We start from the raw sequence: 25,135 nt of genomic DNA on the forward strand, positions 1-25,135 counted from the left end.
AACACATTTCTATTTTACCATTATGTTTCTCCCATCATCTGTGAAATGAAAATGATGCCAATGTTGCTCATTTAATGAAACTGGCTCAGAAAGGCCATGTGTTTTACCCAACATCATATGGCAGAGTCCCCATTTTTTTTGCTTGAAGCTCTGAGGAAAGCTTCAACTTTTCTCTTTAATTTTACTCGACCTAGCCGAAATTATAAAAATTAACCCAGATTTAAGATTTCCACGGAGCATATGAGGTTTCTTATAAGGTAAACTGATGACGCAGTTGATGGTCTGTTTATTAGACAAAAGATTGTGGCTGATACTACAGAATTTCTAAAGGTTTAAAATTAAGTAACTGACCAATACAAATGATGCACAGAAGTGATTCAGAAGAGGCTCTCTGCAACATCGTCTCCTCCTGCATTAGGCATTTCCCGAGTCCAGCTCCAACACTTTAGAAGCTTACATTAACATCCCAAAACATAAGCTAACACATTTGAATTTAAGATTACACAGCCTTAGTTTTAGGTATTGGTCCAAAGAATCTCGCCAGCTCTTAAGATTAATGTACCTTGAGTAGGGAGATACCAACTCAAATCTAAAGTAGCTAATTATAATACTGCCAGTTAGAATAGTTTACTTCTTAGGAAGCCTAAAGATTTTAACTTGCTATTACATAATAAGCAGTGATGTATACATTTCAAAGCCTCTATTTCTTTATTCTTAGAAATAAAATACTGTTACATCTAAAAAGTTGAAAGTCTTTATTTGCTAGACACTTCCACAGGACATTTATTAAATTTTATTTTGCCTTACAAGTTTTATTCTTTATAATACACCACAACACTTTTTTTTTTTTTTCAGGAATATAATTTAAACCATCCTAAACAGAATATGAAGAAACTTGATTTCCCCAGGTAGACATAACTACTCTTCCTCTTTGGCAGCTATTGCAATCTATGGTCATTACAATATGAACATGCACACATGCGCGCGCGTGTGCACACACGCACATGCACAAACACACACACACCAGCAATTATATTGTGTTTTAGAAAGATGTATTTGAGTGTCTATCTTTGCAACAGTTTAAACATCTTCAGGGCCAAGAGCAAGTTTTGTGTTATCAGAACTTAGCACAGTGCCTATAACACCGTATACTGAATAAACTGGCACAATAAATGAATGTGTTACTTTGCTTTCCAACTATTCCTTAAGCTTCTCAAGAGATGGAGCCTTAAATTATTTTTACTCCCAATAATATCTAACAGTGCTGGGAACCTAGTCAACATTCAGTAAATATGTACTGATTTACTTGCAGTTTCATAGCAAAAATGTGATTAAACAGCACACTTCTCCCTATTACCAAATTCGCTCAAATAGAAACCAGATATTAATTTGTCAAGGATGCTGTAAAAGAGATTTCTATACTGGATGAGAACTTGTACTAAATCACCTCTAAATTCTTTTCCAATTCTGAAATTCTATTACTTTTGTTTCTTTAAAAGAATTTCAACTAGTGCAAGACCTTCTTAGATTAGAATGACCTTTTTAGATTAAACCAATATCATGAAAATATCACCATTACTCAAAAACCACTAAATTTTAAATAAATTTTTTTTTTTAATCTCTGAAAGACTAAAGTATACTAAATAGTTAATGAACATAAGCAAGCCTTCAAAAGTTTGTTTGAAATCTGGTTGTTTAGAAAGAAGAAACCATTTTCCCACAACACAACAGGGAGGTTTTTAGACTCTCAAGGCAGCTTGTAAAATCTATTTCACGTGGACATGGTCAAGCACTAACACCATTACAAGACTCAGTCAGCACTCACAACGAGGCTTAGTTTGGGACGCCCTAAAAATATTTCTCCACCCAACATCCGTATGAGTGGACAGTCAGCTGTACAAGAAAGACCTGATTTTCACCATGGCATTCAATTTTATTCGAAAACAACCACAAATGGCCAAAACATAACAAATTCTTGGTTCAGTAAAAATATACTTCATTGGCTTCACTGCAGTGATTCTGTACCTTGCTCTTCCAAGGTGCCTCAGTGTCTACAGTTTCTTAAGCCTCTTTGCCATAAAAGCATGATTTTATTTTTTTTTACACAATTTTGGTTGTGATTTTCTAACACGTGAGGGCACATAATATACAAGTCAGGAATTGTTGATCTATTTTTAGCACATTTTTGCAGTACATCCTCAAAGAATTTTTTCTTTCAAGTTTATTGCTCAAGCTTAAGGGCCTGTCTCCTTTCTCCGGCACTGGGTTTATGATAATTGTTCTAGAGAGGATGCTCCTCGCATTCCTATCCAGTTCTGCAGAGGGCTGTGCTTAATCTCTGATACTCCTAAAGAAAGATTACTTGCTACTGGCTGCTTTTTCTACTTCTTTGCAGGGGAGATCTGATTTTTATCACCTCTCATTAATTATTCCACACAAAGCTTTCCTCCATCAGTTTATGATCCAGTTTTAAATTAAGAGTTTGTACAATTGTTTTTACTAAGACAGTTAATAAATTCTTAAAGCTGCTGAAGCACATTGATGCATTCACTCAACACACATTTCTTGTGTGTTAGGTCTAAGACATAATAGTGGGTACAAAGATGTACCAGTCACAGATCCTGCCTTTGAGCAACTTGAAGTCTTGAATGGGCAATGAGATATGTAGTATTTTCTTCTAAACACTGTGATTAGTTGTCAACAAAGAGGTAATACTAATTGCTTTGGGAGGTCATAAGGTCCCAAATTTTACATACTACAGGATTAAATTCTTTGTCTTAACTCCGACAAGTCTGAAGCTTAAATCTCAGGTGCCTGACATTTGTGGTAATGCCCCACTTAGGTCAAGACTGCTGTCAAGCCTCACACGGTGGATCCTAGCAAGGAAACAGTGGACGCACCACACTCGCCTGTGCCGTCTCTGTACCTGCCACACTGGCCTCGTGTTTCCTTTGCCTGGAATGTTCTTCTTCTGGATACCCCCATGCCTCCCCATCTCAGCTCCTTTGGTATTGTTCCAATGTTACTTTCTCAGAGTGGATTTCCTTGACCACCTTACTTAAAGTAGGGCCCCTGTCTCTCTCTCTCCTTACACTGCTTTTTTACAAAGCACTTAAAATACACCTGACATTGAATTTTAAATGTATCAGTTGATAGTTTTTTGGTAGGGCCTTGTCATTTTTATCCCTGCCTAAACTCACTGCCTAGAACTTGATCGTATGTAGAGGACAAACACCCACAGTTCTCGACACGTGGATTGTCCTTGTAGGTTCCCCTCTGCCCGGCCGTTCACTCTCTGCATGTGCATCTCCAGTAATGGGAGACTCCCAGCTGAACATGGTATTTTCAGAAAGAGCTTAACTTTTTGAAAGTTGGGTTTGTACTGAGCCAAAGCCTTCCTTCTAAAACGTCTGTTGTTGGTTCTATTTGGTGTCCTAGGACACATGAAATCAGTTTAGACCATTTACACTTTTCACATGGCAGCCCTATGAGTACCTGCTATCTTTTCTCATGATCTCATCAATTTTCTCAGCTTTAGGCTATGTGTACCTTCAACTAGGTCTCGTACAGGTTTTTGGTCTCTTTTTTCTACTGGTCACAGTCTCTTGAGTTATGGTGTAAAATACCCAGAAATTAGTACAGTATCTCGGTAGTTCAAAGGTCTCAGTCCCTTTTCAAGGCTGTTAAGGTGGCACCATGGGTAAAGAACCTGCCTGCCAATGCAGGAGACATAACAGACACAGGTTCGATTCCTACATTAGGAAGATCCCCTGGAGAACAAAACGGCAACCCACTCCAGTATTCTTGCCTGGAGAATCCCATGGACAGAGCAGTCTGGCAGGCTATGGTCCATGGAGTCACAAGGAGTCGGACACGACTGAAGCGACTTAGCACACAGATGCTCACCGTACATCAGCACACGGCAAAAATGTCTCATGCTTTCTTCCTCACTCATCCTGTCATTCCACAGAATGAACTCTGGTGAGTACTTACTTATCCAGGACCACTGCTGTCTTTCCTTCTGGGGACACATGAATGAACCTTACAGGTGAGGCCTGGTCTTACAAGGTTTCTATTCCCAACAATTAGAGATAATTCTTTCAGCTAGAGTTTTGCTCTTGAAACAATGGGATGCTACATCTTAAGAGTTAATGATGTACCCACTTGTGAAATTTAGAGTTAGGAAATTTCCTGCTTGTAAATAGAATATTTGCACAGAGATTTAGAAATTTACAGTTGGGAAAGGAATAAGAATTAGATGGAGCTTCTGACCCATCTTCTATAAAGGAAATCTGAAGAAATTAGTTTATATAGTCAAGGTGTTTTGTCATGTGTGTGGTGGGCAAGGGAACCCTCAGGGGCAGAGGGCTGAACTTTCCTTAGTCCTCCAAGCACAGTATTTTATCAGCTCCTGCAAAGTCCCTCCCTCCCCATCTCCTCTTCCTCCTCTCTTTTCTTTCCTTTTATCAGCTTACACCATTCTATTCCCCTTCACCACCGCAAGTGAGCACTCTTCATATACATTTTTATATATGTTCACCAAGTTTCTCAAAAAAAACTAACTAGAATATTCTTAATATTGCTTTGAATTTATAAACTAATTTTTGAGGACTGAACATCTTTGTAATGTCAAATTTGTGCCATCCAAAAACACAGTGTCTTTCCATTAAAATTGTCTTATAAGTCATTTATGAGGCATATCAAAGCTATTAGTGAAGTTCTTGTGTAGTCTTGATTAGCTTAATTTCTAGATACTTAATAGCTTTCATTGCCACTGTGAGTGGGATCTTATATTTTGTTAAATCTTTCAGTTGACATGTATCTTTCTAGTTGGGAGTGTTTAAATTAAAGTAAATACAAAACAATAATACTAGATTTAAAAAATACTATAGGAAGGCCAGATGTTCCAAAACAATAAGAACTGTAAAATAAAAATAACAAAAGTGCAGGATTTTACAAAGAAAAACAGTAGCATGGGGACAAAAGAATAGCACACATTATGTAGGTTAAATATAAGATTCCAGATATAATGTAGGAACTTACAAGCCCTGCAATTAAAATGTAGTGCCAAGTGTTAGCCTAATCCTTCGCACCAAGACCCTGCGAAGGCCGAGAAGATCTGGACATGCTCAGGGTTCTCAGTGAAATGGGAAACAGGGGTTTTGGGGAGGAACCAAGCGAGGGAAGAGGAGGAGTGAATCTGCTTGCCTGACATATGAAGGATGGAGGAGGGTCTCCAAATCAAAGCTCCAAATCAAAGCTCCTTGTATTAGAAATACAAGGTTATCTCCCTCCATCTCATGATAAACCTGCTTAACAGAGATTTTTAAACACAGACTTTGGTGATTTACAACATAGGATCTACAAGAGACTGGGATTGAACCTGGGTCTCCTGCATTGCAGGCAGGTTCTTTACCAACTGAGCCACTCGGGAAGTCCTAACAAGAGACTAAATATAAGTAAATCTCAGTTGCTTCACAGAAGAAAAAATTCAGTACTCTTGTCTGTGCTTTGTTATCTGAGGGAAAGATGTATTATTAAACAATCAATAGGCAACAAAGTCACAACAATCCATAACAGTGAAATAAAAGGAAACGCTCCCCATTCACTGAGTGGCACTGGGCGGCACCAGATGGTCTAAGAAAAGCATTTAGATTCATGTCCTGTGTTAAACCCAAGAGAAGGAGGTGAAAGGCACTCATATATTATTCTTGTGGTCAGGAATTCACTGCACATTAAGTTGTCAAGGTGATAGATGACAAGAAATAAAGTTCTAGGGAAGAAAAAGTATCAGTTTGAATAAACCATCATAACAAGGAAATCCTAACTAAGGCATATTTTTGTTACCAGATGTAACAGGGATTTTTGAAACAGTGTTTCTCTCACAGCATCTACCACCATGATCAGATGAGAAAGGCTGCTCTTTAAAATTATTTTCACCATCAAATGACTTTTGTTTTATAGTCCACAAAGAGTGAAGTAGAATGGTGACGTGTTGTGGGTACACAGAAACTTAATAAAACATATCTTAGATGAGGTCTTCATTTTAAGCCTCCCCACTGGTACTATCTGCTGTTATATTAGGATTCTGAATTTCACTTTAAACAATAGGCTAGTCTAAGGGAGAATTTCTGAGTCTCCATCTGCAAATTCAGATTTGGCAAAGGAGAAATCTACTAGAGATCCTGGGTAGTATGGAACAAAGGGTTAGGGGAGAGAGGCAGAAGCAAGGATTCAGGGCGCGTAATCACACAATTCTGGGGACTTCCCTGGTGGTCCAGTGGTTAAGATTCCAAGCTCCCAATGCAGGGGGCCTGGGTTCAATCCCAGTTTTCATGCTGCAACAAAAGATCTCACACATAGTAACCAAGATCCCATGTGCTGCAACTAACCCCCCCGCACAGCCAAATAAATTTTTTTAAAAAATGAACTACTCCGAAGTCACTAATTTTTACCACCTGTGCTTTCCAGTGACCTGCCTATGGGTACTTTCAGTTGAAGGCCGTTTGCCATGGAGTCGGTGCTGATGTTCTAAATCAGAGCAGTTGAGTACTGAGCAAAACAAGTGAGGATCAGCGCCAACCAGCAAGCTCCGACGCCCCAAACTCTTCTCGGTGTGACTCAGCTGGACAGTTTGCTCCTGGCCATTGGCTTGGTCTATGAGGACTTTTTTGTAGGTGATTTCAAGTTATTGAAATCATTCTCTTGGCTTTTTTCCCCTCTAATTCAGAAAGCAGGAAATGTCTTTCCTGTGTAGCAGTCACAGAGCAGTCCCCTAGGGTTTCTAGGGGGCTTATCTTCCAGTTCCTGTTGCTGGTTTCTAACTGCTAACTCTATATTTGGTAACGGCTTGACCATGGGCTGTTTTGGATTTGGTCATAATAAGATAACCTGGAGTCATGGAGCAGAGATCTAAGGCAATCTTATTTTTCCAGGAAGCAGCGTGTTGACCTTTCAGGATTTCGTCTATTTTATTGAATGTGAGTATTTGAATAGTATTGTTTATAGCACAAGGTTGGGTGTTTGTGCTATTGGTCCTTGAGGGTGTGTGGCTGTACAGAAATAGGATACATACACTCTCCTGGTTTACAATGAGTTTATATTTGTTTGTTATGTGGACTGATACAATCTAAGGAATGCTCTTTATGCGTGCTCTTAGTCCATAGCAGCCTTGAAAATAGTCACTTGCTCAGAAATGAATAAATATTTGTCAGATGAGTAAGACAAATGTTGATTTTGATCCCTTCACATCGCTAGGCAAGAATCAACACACCATTGACAAGACAATATCTTCCTCCTTTCCCCAGTCTTTTCAAAGCTGCATAGTGTTAAAGCTATATGCATACCATCTCTTTTGGGATAAAGAGAGAATTATATACATTACCATGTGTAAGATAGCTAGCTAGTGGGACGCTGCTGTATAACACAGGCAGCCCAGGCTGGTGCTCTGAGATGACCTAGAACGGTGGGATGGGGGTGGGGTGGGAGGGAGGCTCAAGAGGGAGAGGATACATACATACATATATATATATATATATATATATATATATATAACATATATATATATGACTGATTCACATTTTTGCATGGCAGTCATCAACACAACACTGTAAAGCAATTATCCTCCAACTTAAAAAATAAATTAGTTTAAAAAATAAAGTGAAAGGGTAACTGTATAATGATTAAAAAAAAAGAGATAATGAACTATTGTTCGCTATTGGAAGAGGCCGTTTATAAAATAGTAAAAAAACTGCTCGAATCCTATTTTACCACCAATGAGTACTCTTCTAACCCTGCTGAGATTTTGCTTTGCTGTGTTTTCAAATCCCAAGAGTTATCTTGTTTTATAAACATGATCAGAATGAATGACTGCACTTTCATTGCACAAAGGGAAAATCAAGGCATAAAAACATATTGTGATTATTGTAAGATCCCCTTAGAAACGGGAAAGGATTTTGAGCTTCAAAGAGAACCTTTTGTTTATGAATTTATCAGTCATTAAACAGGATTATCACAGCAGAGCTAAAAGAAGAGCTTAAATTCTCCCCCTTGGGAACATTACTTTCATTTGCAGCATGAATACTGGGTGGTTTTACTTTCTTTAGTAATTTGTATTGTATTTCTCGTCTCTTTAATGTTCACTATAGGTTAGAAGTTATTTGTTAATAGTAGGTGTACAGTGAATAATCTTTTAGAGAACCTAAGCTGTAATTCAGAAAAAAACCAATCTTGTTATAACTTTCTATTTTCTCTTTCAGTCATCTTGCACTTATTTTTATACTTAAAATTCTGTTTTACAAGTCAAAATTTGGCCATTACAATTTGCAACTGTAATGATTCCATAATATCCCACCCATAGCAGGGTACACAGGAGTGAAAGTTACATGGTGGAGAACTGACCTGAGATCTGAACCCTGGCTGCATCTCTCTTGGCTTTGGGACATCACCTAACCTTTCAGATGAGAATTCTCATCTGAAGATGGGACTGATCTACCTCCCAAGGGTCCTTATAGGAGCTAAACAAAATGCATACAGATTCTGTCACAGGCTCCTTACCAGTGTCACTCAATGGGAGTGCTATTAGCATCCTGGATTCTGTGGGAATGCCCCACCCAGAGCAGGAAGCCCCTGAAAAGGCTATGAGTATGCAGGTTCTGGATTTACTCTGACTTTGATGCCTTATGTTCCCAAGGAGCCAACAACTCTTGTAACTTAGTAGATAGATATTTCCTGTGTCAAGGGACATGCCCAGTTACAGGTGTCACCAGAATCACAGAAATCCCATCTGTGTCTTCCTACCAGGCATTTTTATCATTCTCTGAGCCCAGATGTAGTTGACCAATCAGCAGCCGTTGATGCCATAAGCAATGTTGCCTAGAAACACAATTAACGTTCTACTGTATCAGGCACATTCTACTGTATCAGGCTCAGGGAAACTGAGATAGAAAGCTGAGAAAGCCAAATGCCAGTTTCTCCTGTAGAAGGGGCAGGCACTGTGACTGCTTGGTTCACCGTGTCTTTTGCTTCATCTGTTCCCTCTGATAGGACGGCTCCTCCCCGGATATCTGGATTAGGCTGCTCTCGCACTGACTTCAGTTCCTTCTTCACAAGTCACCTCCCTGGCGAGGGCACCCTGTTTGAGAACCGCAAGTGCTAATCTCAGCTGCTGGGATTTCCTACCATTCTTGTATGCTTTATTTTCTTTTCCATTGTTCTTATTACCTTCTAACATGTATATTGATGCTGCTGTTCCGTCGCTCAGTCGTGTCTGACTTTTTGCGACCCCATGAACTGCAGCATGCCAGGCTTCCCTGTCCTTCACCATCTCCTGGAGTTAGCGCAAACTCATGTCCGTTAAGTCAGTGATGCCATTCAACCATCTCATCCTATGTCACCCCTTTCTCCTCTCACCCTCAGTCTTTTCCAGCATCAGGGTCTTTTCCAGTGAATCAGCATATAACTGACTGATTTTGCTTATTTTTTTTCCCCATAGAACTTAAATTTTATAAGGCTAGGAGATTTGTCTTTTATTTTTATCTCCTGCATTGACAATGCCTGGCCTGTACAAGTGTCTGTCATACAGTAGGTTCTTCAACAACGAACTGTTTTATTTATGAATGAATTTATGCCCTTTCTTTCAAACTCTAGTTTTTCACTGGCATCATTTTATTGGTATGGGGAGGAGGCCGAAATATTTTCAGCCTGCAAATAAAATGCAGCCTGGTGTTAGGGATTAGGATACGGACTTGGGGCCAAACTGTTTGGATTTCAACAAGGGTTTCGTCAGTCACCTTGGAAGTTTTCCTAATCTCTTGGTGCCTTAGTTTTGCATCTATAAATGGGGATAATAATAAAACATCCAGGGTTGGTATGAGGATGAAATGATTTAAAACATATGTAAAGTGTTCAGAAGAGTGTCTGACATGTAGGAAGCACTGTGCTTAGACATTTAGTCATGTTCGACCCTTTGCGACCCTATGGGCTGTAGCCCATCTTTCTCCATGGGATTTCCCAGATGAGAATACTTCAGTGGGTTGCCATTGCCTTCTCCGGGATCTTCCTGACCCAGGGACTAAACCTGCGTCTCCTGCATTGCAGGTGGATTCTTTACCACTGCACCCACCTGGGAAGCCCCAGGAAGCACTAGATGTTAACTATTATTGAAATCAACAACAAAAAGGTCTTTATTTCTGCACCACTTCCAGCTACTTTCCTCTTTCCTGACTTTTCCTCTCAGATGATCTATCAATACATGAAAGTTCCATCTACCCCACAGCCTTTAACTTCCATTCAGTTTTCCAACCACTTGCACTAAGGTTTCTAAAGGCCTAGTTTTTCTAAAGGCTGTTTTTTTTTTGTTTTTGTTTTTGTTTTTTATGATTGAAGGATTTTTATTTATTTTTTTTATTTTTTTTATTTTTTTAATTTTAAAATCTTTAATTCTTACATGTGTTCCCAAACATGAACCCCCCTCCCACCTCCCTCCCCATAACATCTCTGTGGGTCAGGCTGTTTTTCTGTCCTCAGCCTGTGAGTTAGTTGAACCACCTGCCTTCACTGACCACACCTGAGCCTCTCCTCTCTCCTGGTTTGCACCTGTCCTTAGGGCTGCCTTTTCCAGAGGTGCCTCAGTTTCCATCACTCACTTTCTACCACCATTCCTGACGTTACCTTACCAAGCACATCCTCCTGGTCTGACTCCATTCCCAGGCGCTGCTTCAACTCTCACACTGAAGACACCCAAAGGGTGCCAGCCCTACAAACTGTCTCCCAGAGGCGGCATGTCCTTTTCTCACATCCATGACTTAGAGCTTTCTTTCTTCTTCCTAGCACTTTCTTTCCTCTTCCTAGCACTTTCTTTATTGCCAGCTCCCTCTTCCTGACTGGTCCTCAAGTTTTAATATTGCAACCATTTCTCTGGTTCCCCTCCTTTGCACTCAAAGCTCTTCAGAAGCCTCTATCACAACCTGTTCTGACCTCTTGTTTAGTTTCCCTCTAGAAACGAACTGCTTATGGCCACAAAGGATAGTGCCTGACACATAGATATGCAAAAAAAAATCTAGATTCAACATATGAATGTACAGTATCTATATAGAATAAATTATGATTCAGTTACATTTTAATTCAGAACTAAAGCACTGGGTGTGAAAACATCTCATCAAAATGTCAGTTCTTTCAGAAAATCTTAGGAGTAAAAATAAGAGATAAAGAAAAAAGCTTGATATTAACAATGTAAATGGCACTGTTGGTATCTATGCTATATTTTACTGTAAAGCCAACTTTGGAAGATAAAGGACTCCCTTTGATATTCATGACATCAAATATTACCTGACTACACTCAACTGCTGTTTGAACTCAGCTAAATCTTACAAATACCCTATTTACCTTATTAGGAAAGTTCAGGAAATTAGGCTTCAGGCTCCCTGCCATGATTATAAATACCACACGCAAACAGAGAAAGAGCAACGAATGTATACATGGTTAAAAATCACACACTTTTTAAAGAGGTTTTGATGGGTTAGTGCCTTGCTCTGCCTCTTTTTTGACATGAACCTAGGCACCTACCTGCAAAGTGCATCCGAACACACCGATCATCAGCATGGCCACAGACAGGTAATCAGTAAACACATCCCACCATGGCTTCAGCACCCGGAAGGCAGGCTGCTGCTCAGAGAACTGCCGGAACTCTGTCACCGGAATCATGTTTCTGAGAAGAGAGAGGTGACTGGTGAATTCTTTATCTTTACACACAACATACTGCATTGTTCACAGCATTTGAAAATTCTGCTCCAACCTGTTGTATTCAGTGGTCTGAATTAGTCCATGAGCTGTCACTGTACTTTAGGGTTTTAACAAGTCATTGAGAAATCCACCCCTTGAGGAAATAAGGAGCCCCACATGGAAACAGCAAGCACCTTTACTAACTCCTGTCCAATCAGCGGTGCCCTTTAGCTCCAATGGGCCAAAGCTAAAGGCCCAGAGAGAGAGAGCATGACCAAAGCTGCCTGTTATTTCCTGGTCTCTCCCTTTCCTCTAATGTCAGAAAGATGTGCCAGAAAGAGCCAGAAGATACCAGAAAGAGCACAGCCCATCTTTTAAAATGTTTTTCCTATTTATCTTGTCATCTTGGGTTTTTTTGCTCTGAACTATTTTTAAAGTATAAACCTCAGCATTTGTTTGTATTAATTATTTACTAAGTCCTGAAAGGCAAATGACTTTGCCACTAATCTTCTTCTTATAAATGGGATCATCTCATATGGGGAGGAGGTGTTGGGGGGAACTTTTTTCTTGCCCGATTTATTTTTTGTCTCTGTGATTTTTGACTTGATTTTTTTCCCCCTCTATTTCCTAAACACTTAATATTTCACTGTGAACCACAAACGTATCCTCTGTGAAGTCAATTTTCCCTGGAAACACCTGTTGTTTGTTGTTGTTTAGTTGCTAAGTCATGTCTGACTCTTTTGCAGCCCCATGGACTGTAGCCCTGCCAGGCTCTTCTGTCCATGGGATTTCCCAGGCAAGAATGCTGGAGTGGGTTGCCATTTCCTCCTCCAGGAGATCTTCCTGACCCAGGTATTGAGTCCCCTGCATTGCAGATGGATATATATATATATATATATATATTTACCATTGAGTCACCAGGGAAGCCCCAGCCTCTCTCTCTGAATAACAGAAGATGAAAAGGGTATACTGAGGCTCTGGGAAAAGAGATACATCCTTTTCTTCGCCTGCACTGTTCTATCTTTTGGCTTAATCCCATTGCCTGTATTATGACGTAAGACTTCATGTTAATCGTCTGGCTACTGGGAAAAGGAATATTTTTTCCTTATCTTATGGCAAGGAAAAAGGGTGGCCAGTGAGGGCCAAAAAAACAGTTTCTCTTTTGCCATCTTTGGATCCAATAATCTCACTCTTTACAGCTGCCCTTGTTACATAGTCTGATTAAAGAGCAGGGAAAAGGCTGCATTTGGTGCTCGTCTTCCCAAGCCTTTTTGTTTGGATCTTCTCTTCCCTAATATTGAATTAAAGCCTGTACAATAAACAGCCTAAAGAAAATGAAAGCCTCTTATTTGGGTTCACCAGTGTTTATCTTTGGAAATTATTATAATATGTTCCATTCCATCTCACTGCTTTATCTGACTTTTTCTTAAGCAGTAATTTGTCTTAACACAACATGGAAAATCCAACCGCTTGGCATTCCTTTTACCTATGATCTACCTACTTGACATCTGTGCAGCATTTGATAAAATTTCCTCATTTTACTGAAGCACAACTTTCTTAACTCCACTTTGTTCCCCAACTGGGTTGCAAGCGTCTTGAAGGGAGAACCTATATGTTATCATATGTGTGTTTTCACAACATATGTTTCAGGCAAGCCACCCAAGCTAAATAACTTTGCCTACTCCTAGTGTTATTAACATTTCAGACTAGTTCAGAATTTGATTTTCCTGACACTTTAAGACCTTTTTCTTCTCAATGGATCATTATAATCTCATGGCCCCAAGTGTTTTCTAGTCACAGCTGTCCAGTGGCAGTCACAGACAGGCACTAAACCTCGTCGTAACTTCCACTTTCTGCCGAGAAGCTGCTGTTTTGTTCTATTTTGCACCTGCATCACTTACCACAGTGCCTGGAAAACAAGAGGCCCTGAGCAACTGTCTGTTAAACGGATGAGTCGATTCAGATGCTTGTTCATGGAGCAGTTCTCACCTAATCAAATGAGGAGTGGCCCGAGCCAGCTGCAGTGACAGCTCTAACAAGCACAGTACTTGTGCTACAGTTTACGTCTTTTGATAGGTTGGTTATTGTCTCCTTCGTGATAAGTTTCCTGCATACCTTGGAGGGAACTGGACTTGTTCTTCCATGCAAGGAACAATTTCAGGAATAAAATACACCAATGAAAAGCTGTGGTTCTCAAGGTTTTTGATCTTGGGAATCCCTTCATGTCCTAAAATGTAGGAGGAGGACCTCAAAGAATACGTTTTAGGTGGGTGATACCTATCAATACTTACTACATTAGAAATTAAAATGAAATTTAAAAAATATATATATTAACTCATTTAAAAATAATAAACTCATTCCAAGTTAACATATATTATGTTATTATAAAGATAACTATATTCTCCAAAACAAAAACAATTAATGAGAATAATGGCATTTTTTCACATTTTTGCAAATCTCTTTACCAGTGGACTTAATAGAAGATAGCTGGATTCTCATATCTGCTTCTTCAGTCTGCTCTGATATGTTGCTTTGATTGAAATTTACGAATCAAATATATGCAGTTAGAGAAGGGAAGACTATCTTAACAGGCTTTTATATAATTGTGGATAACTATAATTTGATAATATATCAAATTAACTTGGTAAGTTGCACTACAGAGCCTGAAAACTGTATTAATGAACTTTTCAAACTCCTTGCTGTTAAAACTCATTCATCAGTCTTGAAATTTAAATGGATCTTTTATCCATATGATTTGGTAATGACACTGGTCATCTGGAAAATATGGGAAATACTGAATCACTTAGTCATGCAGATTTTTCCAAATGCTGACAAATTATACTTAGAAATCACATTCATTGAAATCACTAATGCTTTCATCAGAAAATTTTTTAAGTAACTGGAGCTTGTCAAGCTCATGGTGGTGTATAAATTTTCCAAAATTCTAATCATCGCTTGAAAGTTTGGATTTTATTTGTGGCAGCAAATATTATGTTCTTGAAATGTCAAGCTCGCTTCATTCGTTTTGAGAAATTATCTTCCACATACGCAAGTCTGAATATCAGTTGTTTTATTCAGTTAAAAACTGTACATTATGATAAAGTGGCTAATTCAACTTTCAACTCAAATAAAGATTTCCCTTGAGATACCTACCTACTTTTCTTGGAATTCAGCAGACATGCTTTATGTATTCTTCCCTTTCATCACTTCATGTATTATTACAATAGGTAGTCAAGGGTCAAGAGCTATTAAAATAATAATTTTTATGGATTCAACCAGGACATTAAATAAAACTGGAATTTTTTCTTTTAAGTTGTAAATGTGTGCCAATGAAAAATACAGTAGAATTTGGTGCCTCTACCTTGATTCACACTAAGATGACTTACCCACCAATGATTTTGTACCATCAGTGAAAAATGCAAGAAATATCTTGGCATTAAAAACTAGTTTTGATCTTTGTCAGTTCAGTTCAATTTAGACGCTCAGTTGTGTCCGACTCTTTGTGACCCCAGTGACTGCAGCAGGCCAGGCTTCCCTGTCCATCACCAACTCCCGGAGCTTCCTCAAATTCATGTCCATCAAGTCAGTGATGCCATCCAACCATCTCATCCTCTGTTGCCTGCTTTTGCTCCTGCCTTCAATCTTTCCCAGCATCAGGGTCTTTTCAAATGAGTCAGTTCTTTGCATCAGGTGGCCAAAGTATTGGAGTTTCAGCTTCAGCATCAGTCCTTCCAATGAATATTCAGGACTCATTTCCTTTAGGATTGACTGGTTTGATCTTTGATCTTCTGGACCCTCTAAAAATGTGTAGGTGACTGGTGTTCCACAAACCACACTTTGAGAACCACTGAGGCAGAGGTTCACTGTTCCTTCATCTGTGGCTTGCCTGGAAAAAGCGAAGGCCTAGGGCACTCATAATGGCGAGGCTCTGCTAGTCCTCGGTGGCTCACTGGCATCCTTCTCTTAATGTGGAAAATAAAGACAGACTAAGCAATCTAGGAAACTTAAGTATTGTCTACTGCTTCCTAATACTGGTACAGCCTAGTTAAGAGGGATTGTCGGAGGAAACAGTCAAGGGGAAACAGACTTTAGAGTTATAAGTCTACTCTTAATGTGCTGAACCTCTTTGGGGTAAGTGTGTGTATGTGCATGTGGTATGTACATGCCCTTATATGTATGTACACACACACTACATATAAATGCATGTGGACACATGTATAATACACACATGTAGACTTTGTTGTTTTAACATAACACAAGGCTTAAAGCCAATATCCAGTACAGATTTAATCCTTGGAATTATTTTTGATGCAAAAAAAAAAAGCAGGGGAAGAGAGGAAATATAGGAATTGACTTAAAACCTCTTGACTTAAAACTAAAGAGAGGGTGAAGGAATCTTGCACTTGCTTAACTGAAACAAAATTTTGTGTACTTTCTCCAATTTCAGTGCTTTCCCTCATTTTTTATTTCAATATTTTAAAAACTTTTTACAGTGTTGTGTTGGTTTCTGCCATACAATAGCGCAAATCAACCATAATTATATATACATTCCTCTCTCTCCCTAACCTTCCTCCCCTCTTTGTGCATTATAGTGACAACACAATTTCTCTTTCATTATCATTGTACTTTCCAAATGATTTGTGACATTTTGAGAGTTATCATATCAAGTTGAAGAAGCCACTTCTGAATAAACTGCTAAGTTTACATAGTTTTTTCCCCTAAAGATCAATCAGGATAATTCTATTTATATTTTTTCCCTATTTTAGAAATATAAATGATTATATTAATATTTCTCCCAACTCTAATTTCTAACTTACTATGTAAGATTTTTGCTTATCTGATAATGCCTTTAAAAACATGGCATTTCAAATTAAATCAAAAGATTCTTGTATCCTAATAAAAAATATATAAACTTTTACATTGTTATATATTTGCCTCTGTATCCTTTTGCAGAAATCCATTTGTATTACTTTTATTAAAAATACTTATTACTAAAACTAGTTAGTCCAGATTTGATGCATGAGACAGGGCGCTCAGGGCTGGTGCACTGGGATGACCCTGAGGGATGGGATGGGGAGGGAGGAGGGAGGAGGGTTCAGGATGGGGAACACATGTACACCCATGTCTGATTCATGTCAAGGTATGGCAAAAAACACTACAATATTGTAAAGTAATTAGCCTCCAAATAAAATAAGTAAATTTAAAAAAATACTTATTATTAAAACTCATTTTAAAGGACTCATTGTTTATAAAATGTTACCTCTCAAAAATATACAGATCTATAATCCTTTTTGTAAAGAATATTGATAAAGTTAGTTGCAAACCCAGAGTTTCTTTCTTTCATTTATTTCGTTCTCCCTGAAACAATGTCTTCTTGTCCATCTCAGGAGAATTTTAATATCTTCTTCTCAAGAATTAATTATACAGAACAAATTCTACACTATTTATTACCCAGGACTTTAGGAAAATCAAATATATTCTACTCTGATTCAAATCTGATCGCTAACACTGTTTTCCAATGGCTATTAGGTGGGTATATACTACCAGTGCTTTGTCTCACATTTTTCTGGCTGTTGGAAAATAGCATTAGACATCAGACAGTATAGTACTGCTCAAGAAAACAAGAGCCAATTCCAAGTGATCCTAGTAATCACATCAGTAACACAGTGAGTGGCCCCTTACAAAAATGACTGTTAAAAATTCAATAATTCCTGAGCACAACAAATGTGACTTCTACAGGAAAGAAACCCACATATATAATTCATCTGTGTGGCTAACTAAATCTGATGGTCAGTTCTCAGCCCTCACCTTGCCTGCTCTATCTGAGGCATCTGGTGTAATATTCTCTACCTGGCTTTCAGGATGCTATAGCCTTTAGGTTTTCCTCCTGTTTTCCATGCTGTTCCTTCTTTTAACTCCTTGACTCTTTCCTCACCTTCTCCCTGACCTCTGGCCTTGATGTGCCCAGTGTTTAGTCTTTGGTCCAATTCTCTTCCCTACCTCATTTACTCCCTTGTGAGCACATGAAGTCATCATGCTTTAAATGGTCGACCCAGCTGCCAACTCGATATCTCCATCTGGACACCCAGTAGACACATTAAACTCAGGATATCTGGAACCCACTCCAGTTTCATTCCCTTATCCCTGCCTCTCCTGTCCCTGGCAAAGCCCTGTTCCTCTTGCAACTTTCCTCCCTTGATGGCAACTATGTCTATCCAGTTGCTTAGACCAAAATTTCTGGAGTCATCCTGAGTCTTCTTCATCTCTTACATCCCACATCCCATCAGTCAAAAATAATACATTCCTTAATGTATTGTCTGTCTCCCCTCAAAGAATGTAAGTTTCATGATGACAGGAATTTTCTTTGCAATTTTACTTTGTATATTGATGTGTCTCAGCACCTAGAAAGTAATGCTTGACATATGGTAGGCACTCAATATTTGCTGAATAAATTACTGAGTAACTAGTAATTCTGATAGAGATAGGAGGGGTGATTGCCTTTTGGTTTGGAAATAGTGATTATAAAAGCAAAGCGGGTGTCTAAGTATTGTCATGGGAGGAAGATCCCACAGTGCAGGGCCTTGATATTGGCACAGCCAAGGCCAGTGCAGAGGAGCGCAAGAGAGGAAGAGCACAGGAGTACCATGATTTATTTATGGGTTCTTTTCAGCAGTACCAATCAAAATAAAGTCATCGGAATATGCTCAAAACATCAATTATAAAACAAATTACTTTTCCTTTAGCAATGCAAAGATGGAAATAAAAAACGACAAAAAGCCAAATTTCCTAATTACATAAAAGTGATTTATTTCTCTCTTAGGAGAGCATGACTCTGGATTGTATTTTACTCTGCAATTGCAGTATACATGACAAAAATTTTTTTAGAAAAATCCACTAAAGAAGACCATGATCTTATGGTTCTACAGAAATCTATTTAGTTTAAAGAAACTCAGAGGTGGGTTATAACTGTTCAGAATCTGAAAGGCACTTTCACAAGTCATCCACTCCATAACTCTCATTTTATGAGTAAAAACTTGAGCCGAGAGAGATTAGGTGACTTGCCCAAGGAACACAGCTAGTGGTGTCTTGACTTCTAATCACACCTTACCTGTTACTCTACAGCTCTTAGTCAATAATACATCACGCTGATCTGAATGCAAAGAATCTAAAATATATACTAAGAAACAAATGGCTTAAATAAAATTTCTTGTTTCATGTCTCTCTTTGAAAACATAAAATGAAAAGTCAACTATTATTAATATATTTAAAGGATTCTTAAGCTCTAGGCTCTCCGTCTCATAAATGAGAACTTTAGACTCAGAAGGCAAGTTGATCTGACAACCCAATGGATACTTTGGTACTATCATCTCCTTGAATATTTCCATGATGTCATGTGTTAAATTAATGGCCCAATCACATTATTTGGGAAGCATTCAAAATGAGCTTAACCTGTTTTTCTAAGAGTGGTAGGAACAAAAATTACTCCTTGGGGACTTCCCTGATGGTCCAGTGGCTAAGACTCCACGCTCCCAATGCAGGGACCCGGGTTCCATCTGTGGGCAGATCCCGCAAGCTGCAACTAACAGTTCTCACCCAGCAGCTAAGAGATCACAACTATTAATGCTGCAACTATTAATAAAGGATCCCCCATACTGCGACAAAGACCCAGTGCGGCCAAATAAACAAAAATATCTTAAACATTATTTTAGTTGGCAATTTTAGTTCTTTGTCAATTAATATATAACGTTTTTCTCATTATATATCCTTCCCATATTTAAAGAAAAACCCTTTAATCACTGCTTCAGACCATATATCACAAGGCTATTGCTTTACACACCAGTATCCAGTTATCTTTAGCATAGTCATAAGCTTTTAATTTACTAAAATTTTGTTAGTACTATTATCAGTAGCTTATTTTTCTCTCACAAGCTTAATTCATTTACTTGTGCACTTGCTATAAATAATTATAGCATTATAAGAAATATATATTAAAATGTATATTAAAATGTACACTAAAAATATAAAGTTTAAGATATGTCAAGCACTGTGCTGGGTGCTGGAGGAATAAAACAGACAAAGTGCCTGCCTCACCCCTGTGTACGCTTCTAGGAGAATGTGCATTAAACAAATTTCCGCGAGAGCACGAATCGTAATTGATCTTCTTTGATTACTGTTTCCAGTGCCAATGGTGCATTTAAAGAGGTTGCTGTTTTTATTTCACTGAGGACAGGATTTATATCTTGTTGATCTCTGCATCTTCTAGAAAACAGCACAATGTCTTAGAACAGACCCTTGACATATTTTTGTTAAATTCAAAGAGGCCTAAACATGCAAACATAGTCGTAAACAGACACACACCCAAATGAGCATTTTGTAGTAAAGATAATTTTCTACTGTTATCCTCTCTTATAGCTTGATACTACAATAAGAGTGTGACTATCGCCACATAGCTTCACAATCATTGATTAATGATTATTCAAAGAACATCCACTACTGAAGAAACTGAGAAGAGAAGAGAGTGAGAGTCAAGAATAATTTATAATTTCAAAGTTAAGGGTCACTGAAAATTTAATGTACGATGTCTGTCGTTAGTTACAAAGAGGATGTATCGATCGATGATGACTTCTAAAGCACCAGCCAGTATCCAATGGCCATGTTTTGTGATTCCCTTCTCAGAACATTACTCTATTATGAAACAAGTGACAGAAACAGATCCAAACATAAAAGCCTTATTTACAATATAACAGTTTAGAATACTGCATTTATAAGTCTTGGTGAGATTTTTACTTCTTTGGAATTTTTGTCAAAGAACTTCAGCTTCATCCAAATGACACTAGTAATTATTTAATGCTTATTCTATACATTTGAAGTAAACTCAGAAATTTTTTCCAAAAATGAGGCTAAAGAGTGATCTAATAGTTTCTTAAAATCTGACCATAAAAGATTATCATCAAATGTTATTCATTCTCTCCCTCATCTGTTGTTCTAAATACACCTAAAGTCTCTCTGAGAATTAAGGCTTCAGCTCTCTGCACCTCTCTGCTCTTCCCAGTCATCTCTTCATTCCACACTGTTTCCGCCTTCCTTAAACCAGGAATAGTCTTACAGGAAGTTAGTGTATACTTAACCCCCACCCCCATCCCATAGGATTCTAAACCCCTGAAAAGACTGGGTTTCCGTTTAAATGGTTGATATCATTCAAATGTAATTTAGACAAGATTTCAGTTATCAGTCTCCACATCCAAAAACCAAGTCTAGATTTCAACTGAGTATATGTGTAGTGATTGTTTTGAAGCTGACATCTCTCTTCCTTCAAAGGGCGAAAAGAGACTGAGGTTTATCTCCAGTTAACGTTTCCCCCTTGAATAAAGAAAGCACAACAGTTCTAAGCAGTTGACACACCATGAATATATAGCGCAGGCCAGAAAATTCAAACAAAATAAGTGCCGGAAGCCATTTACCTGGAAAGCGACTTTCCAAGGAAAGGACGAAAGGACGGGGAGGAGAGGTGGAGAGGACAGAAACATTCCTGCTCTCCACAACATTAAAACTAAAGTTTTTTGCTTATTTTTCACAAAATAGAGTAGATTGAAAAGGCAGGGGTCATCTTTTATTTCATATTGCTTGCTCTGGGGCCTAAAAGGCTCAATAGTTTGTTGAGTTAAATTCCTAATGATTCTACAGGGGTCTGTGGCAGGGGGCTGGGGTTGGGGGGAGTGGGGGAGTTGCCTTTTCTGTTTCAGTAGAAAGTTTGATGTGTTTTACAAACACTTTTCACACACATAGATGGTCTGGAACTGATAAAAACAGAGTGCCAATCAAGAGTGACCGGGAAGTTAAAGTAACCTGTTATCAAAACTTTGTCACTAAGCTCTTTTTTTTGTTGTTTAATAGGGTAAAACGTTAAATTTCCAGCCATGTTAAATACAGTAGCAGCCAAAGCAACACTCCTCAGTAAACAAAGAGATTGATGGTTAAAGTGAGAGACTGAAAGACTAGAGGATTTGTAGTATCATCATTTTTATCCTCTTTTTTATTAAACTCATCTTTATAAGAATCTACCACTCACAATTCCCCTTTTAAGATCAGGGAACATGGTAGGGTTGTTAATAGCAGAAAAATATTAAATGCTGAGTAAATCTCTTTTCAAGAAAGTTGGTCTCAAGAAGTCAACTCTTGGTTTGTCTTTTTCTCTTGGCTGTGCTCAGTAAAATCCACGATGGAAGAAAGAAGTTCAGATCCTCCAGCCTCTGGGGAGGTGGATGAGAACTACAGGGGAAAATGACCAGAATCTTACTGTCAGACTATTAAAACTACCTGGAAATTGGAATATTTGTTTTTACCCATACAGCCAATAAATATTTAATGCAAAGTTTTGTGCTTAAAAGAAAAATATCTGTTGGGTTTAGCTCTAAAGTTAACATATTGATTTAATGGCTCATCTTTTCCAAGTTAGACATTATATGAGTTCCCCCTTCCAACTTTTTTCTCACAGCAAAGCTAAATAAAATCTAACATGATGATATTCAACTTTCCTCGAGTCTCACTTCTGGAAGCTGACAAAGGGCATAAGAAGTTTCTGTATATGAAGCTTCTAGGAGAATATGGTCAACGTCTACTTGTAGACTCTCAGTCAGACTGAGAGTGTGCCAAAAATCTAAATGAAAAAAAAAAAAAAACCAGAAAATATAAACCAATTCATTAAAATACATCTGTTTCTGAAGATGATATATTCTTTACCAAAAATAAAATAGAAAACATAATAAAAACACCCCTCTATTTCCCCCACTCCAAAAAAAGCAAAGAGTGAAACTAGGTGCTATACATTATTTGATTGCAAAGGTTGAGTGTTGTGTGGGGCTCTTGAGAAGTCACCACAAAGGAGATACCAGCAACTATAGCAGGTCCATGTGGTGCTAACTCTATAATGGGGATGTTTTGTTAATTTCTCCTCACTTTTCAGACTCCTGTGCCTCCTGCAGAGTGGGTTTCTAGTACTGCTTACTCAGGGAAGCCATCCTTGGTCTCCCTGATTAGGTCAAATCCAGCTCTGCGGGCTCTTACAGCACTGTGGATCTCTCTTGTGGCCCCCATCACAGGCACCATTTCCCATTCGTTTATTTGGTTTCCAAATGAATGTTGGTCTCCATTGTTTTCCCAACACCTAACAGTCTTGGCACATAACAGGTGCTCAATATATCTTCATCAAACAAATGAATAATTCATTAAAAACAAAGTTCCAAAAACAGTTCCCAGCATGAAATCTCAGATTTATTCATTTGAATACTTTGTCAGCAAAAGGAAAGGAGAGGGAAAAATTTAGAGCCCATCAGATAACTAGGAATGAGACCCAAAACAGTGGCCATCTTTATAGACAAACTGTATAGTATCTTAAAATCGTTTACTCACAGTCGCTATTATTACTAAGAAAGATGGCTTGGGGCCTGAGAAAACTATCTCAAAGATACTGAGTCCTGTCAAATGCATTTTTAAATGGTTCAGAGACCTAGAAAACAAGATACTAAAGCTCAGTAATAGATCAACTTGTGTGTTGACAATTAGTTATCTAAAGCATCTAGTTATTTAAAGCAGTTTTGTTCAAACAACCTCATCAATAGGATGAAAAGGTAGATTGAGGATGCTCGAAAGGAACAAAATTGATTCAAGAGTTGTTAAATTGTGAAGCTTTCATTGTTAATCACAAATACTCAAAAGCCTTGTAGAAAAGACAATCATTGGAAACAGTGAGGAAGAAACAAGCAAAAAGTTATTTTTAAAAGTCAAACATTTCCACTTTGTTATACAGCAGAAACAATATTGTAAAGCAATCATACTCCAATAATAAACTTTTTTTAAAAAGTAAGCCAAAAAAAAAAAAAAATCAAACATTTCAAAGCTGAGAGAGTTCTGGAAGTTCTGAAGTAAAATGGGATTTAGGAACGAGTGAACGATATTTTGGGTAGCTTAGGGCCAACGGAAAAGACAAATTTATGGAACAACTGTGGGTATTTGTTTGTTTTTACTTGTCCTGTAATGTTTAATCCTATTTTCAGATGACCCATGTTAAAAACTTAACAGACCAATGTTCTAGGGCCTTAAAAAATAGTTATACAGACATAAATCAAAATTGTTTCCAGAAAAACAAAATAAATGTCTATTCAACAAAGGAACAGAAATTGGTGAGAAGATTAATTGGTTTGTTTCTACTCAGTGTTTTTAGATATGAAAGATGCATTTTTGCGGGAAAGAAGTGGGATTTAGGGGAATGAGGTGTCAAAAGCCACAGGATTTTGATTCATCTTTCATCTTTCCTTTCTGGAGGCTGAGAGAGGGATACATTATCATTAGAGATAGCTACTCCAGAGGCACAGTTTTTCAAAGATAGATGCAGTGCCTTTGAAAAGCTTTATTATATCCCTTGCACCTACCACACACAGTGCCTGGCAGCTATTCAATCTTTCTACAGGTACCACAGTAGCTTTTATTTGCAGGGTATTGAGCTCACTAATGTGGGTATACCAGTGATTAAGACAGACATAACCTTTGTCCGATGGACCATATATGATGGTGGAAAGACATTCAGTACAAAAAAAAAAAAAAAAGAAAACATGACATACCATCATTTAATCACAACTGTGACAGGTACAATGAAGTGGAAGTTTCAGATCCCCTGGTAGTGAGTATATGGAGGTACCTGAGATCCTGGGGGTTTAGGAAGTGAAGCCTGCATGAAAATAGGAAGTAGAGGTAGGAATAGTTACTCTGGTAAAGTTGGAAGGGCAGGGCCTGGAGAATATCCGGGCAGAATGAAAGGTCTACAAGGTGATCTCTTTTGTTCCCCCTTGAGACGTTTATTTTGCCCTCCATCACTCTTTAGAAAGGTTCTGTTTATTCAAATAAGGTTGAACTTGGTGTTTTCTATCTCGAGACAATGAGGGTAGGGGTAGCCTGAGCTGGTTCAGATTCTGTGAGACAGAGGGAGCCCCCAAATTACATGTTCCTAGACTGAAAAGGGCAAAAAGTCAGGAGGACTTCTAGGCGGCAACTGTGAGGACCAGAGGCTGCTCCTCTCACCTGCATTTGGATGCAAACCTGCACCAGCCTGCAGAGCAGCATCTCACTCAGCATCTCTCCAGAGCTCCTCCTGTGGAGCTGACTTCTGAGTCACACAAGAAATTCGGTCTTTAGTCAGAGGAGCGTCTCCTTTAGTCTGTTTTATTTTTTTTCTCCTTTCCTCCCTTGGGTAGAACCTTCTTACTTTCACTTCTTTCTTCCTATTCCCTCCTTTTCCTCCCTCCCATTCTCTCTCTTCCAACATTTGTTATCCAACCACTCTGTATCAAATACTGGGGATAAAAGAGAACTAAGAAGTGATAGTTGAGTATGTGCTCTCAAGGAGACTCAAAATGTTATC

The 25,135-nt window shown here is 38.3% G+C and overlaps 1 protein-coding gene across 1 annotated transcript in view; it reads right to left on the reverse strand.

Annotated features, from left to right (window-relative positions):
* LRRC8C (leucine rich repeat containing 8 VRAC subunit C) overlaps positions 1–25,135 on the reverse strand; it is an 80,863-nt gene that overhangs the window by 18,719 nt on the left and 37,009 nt on the right. The window contains exon 2 of the mRNA XM_052637538.1: positions 11,566–11,707. Within this exon, the coding sequence (XP_052493498.1) occupies positions 11,566–11,703 (138 nt within the window). The 5' untranslated portion in view covers positions 11,704–11,707. The remainder of the gene's footprint in view (positions 1–11,565; positions 11,708–25,135) is intronic.

This window comes from Budorcas taxicolor, chromosome 3, assembly GCF_023091745.1.
Source record: "Budorcas taxicolor isolate Tak-1 chromosome 3, Takin1.1, whole genome shotgun sequence".
NCBI classification, from domain to species: Eukaryota; Metazoa; Chordata; class Mammalia; order Artiodactyla; family Bovidae; genus Budorcas; species Budorcas taxicolor.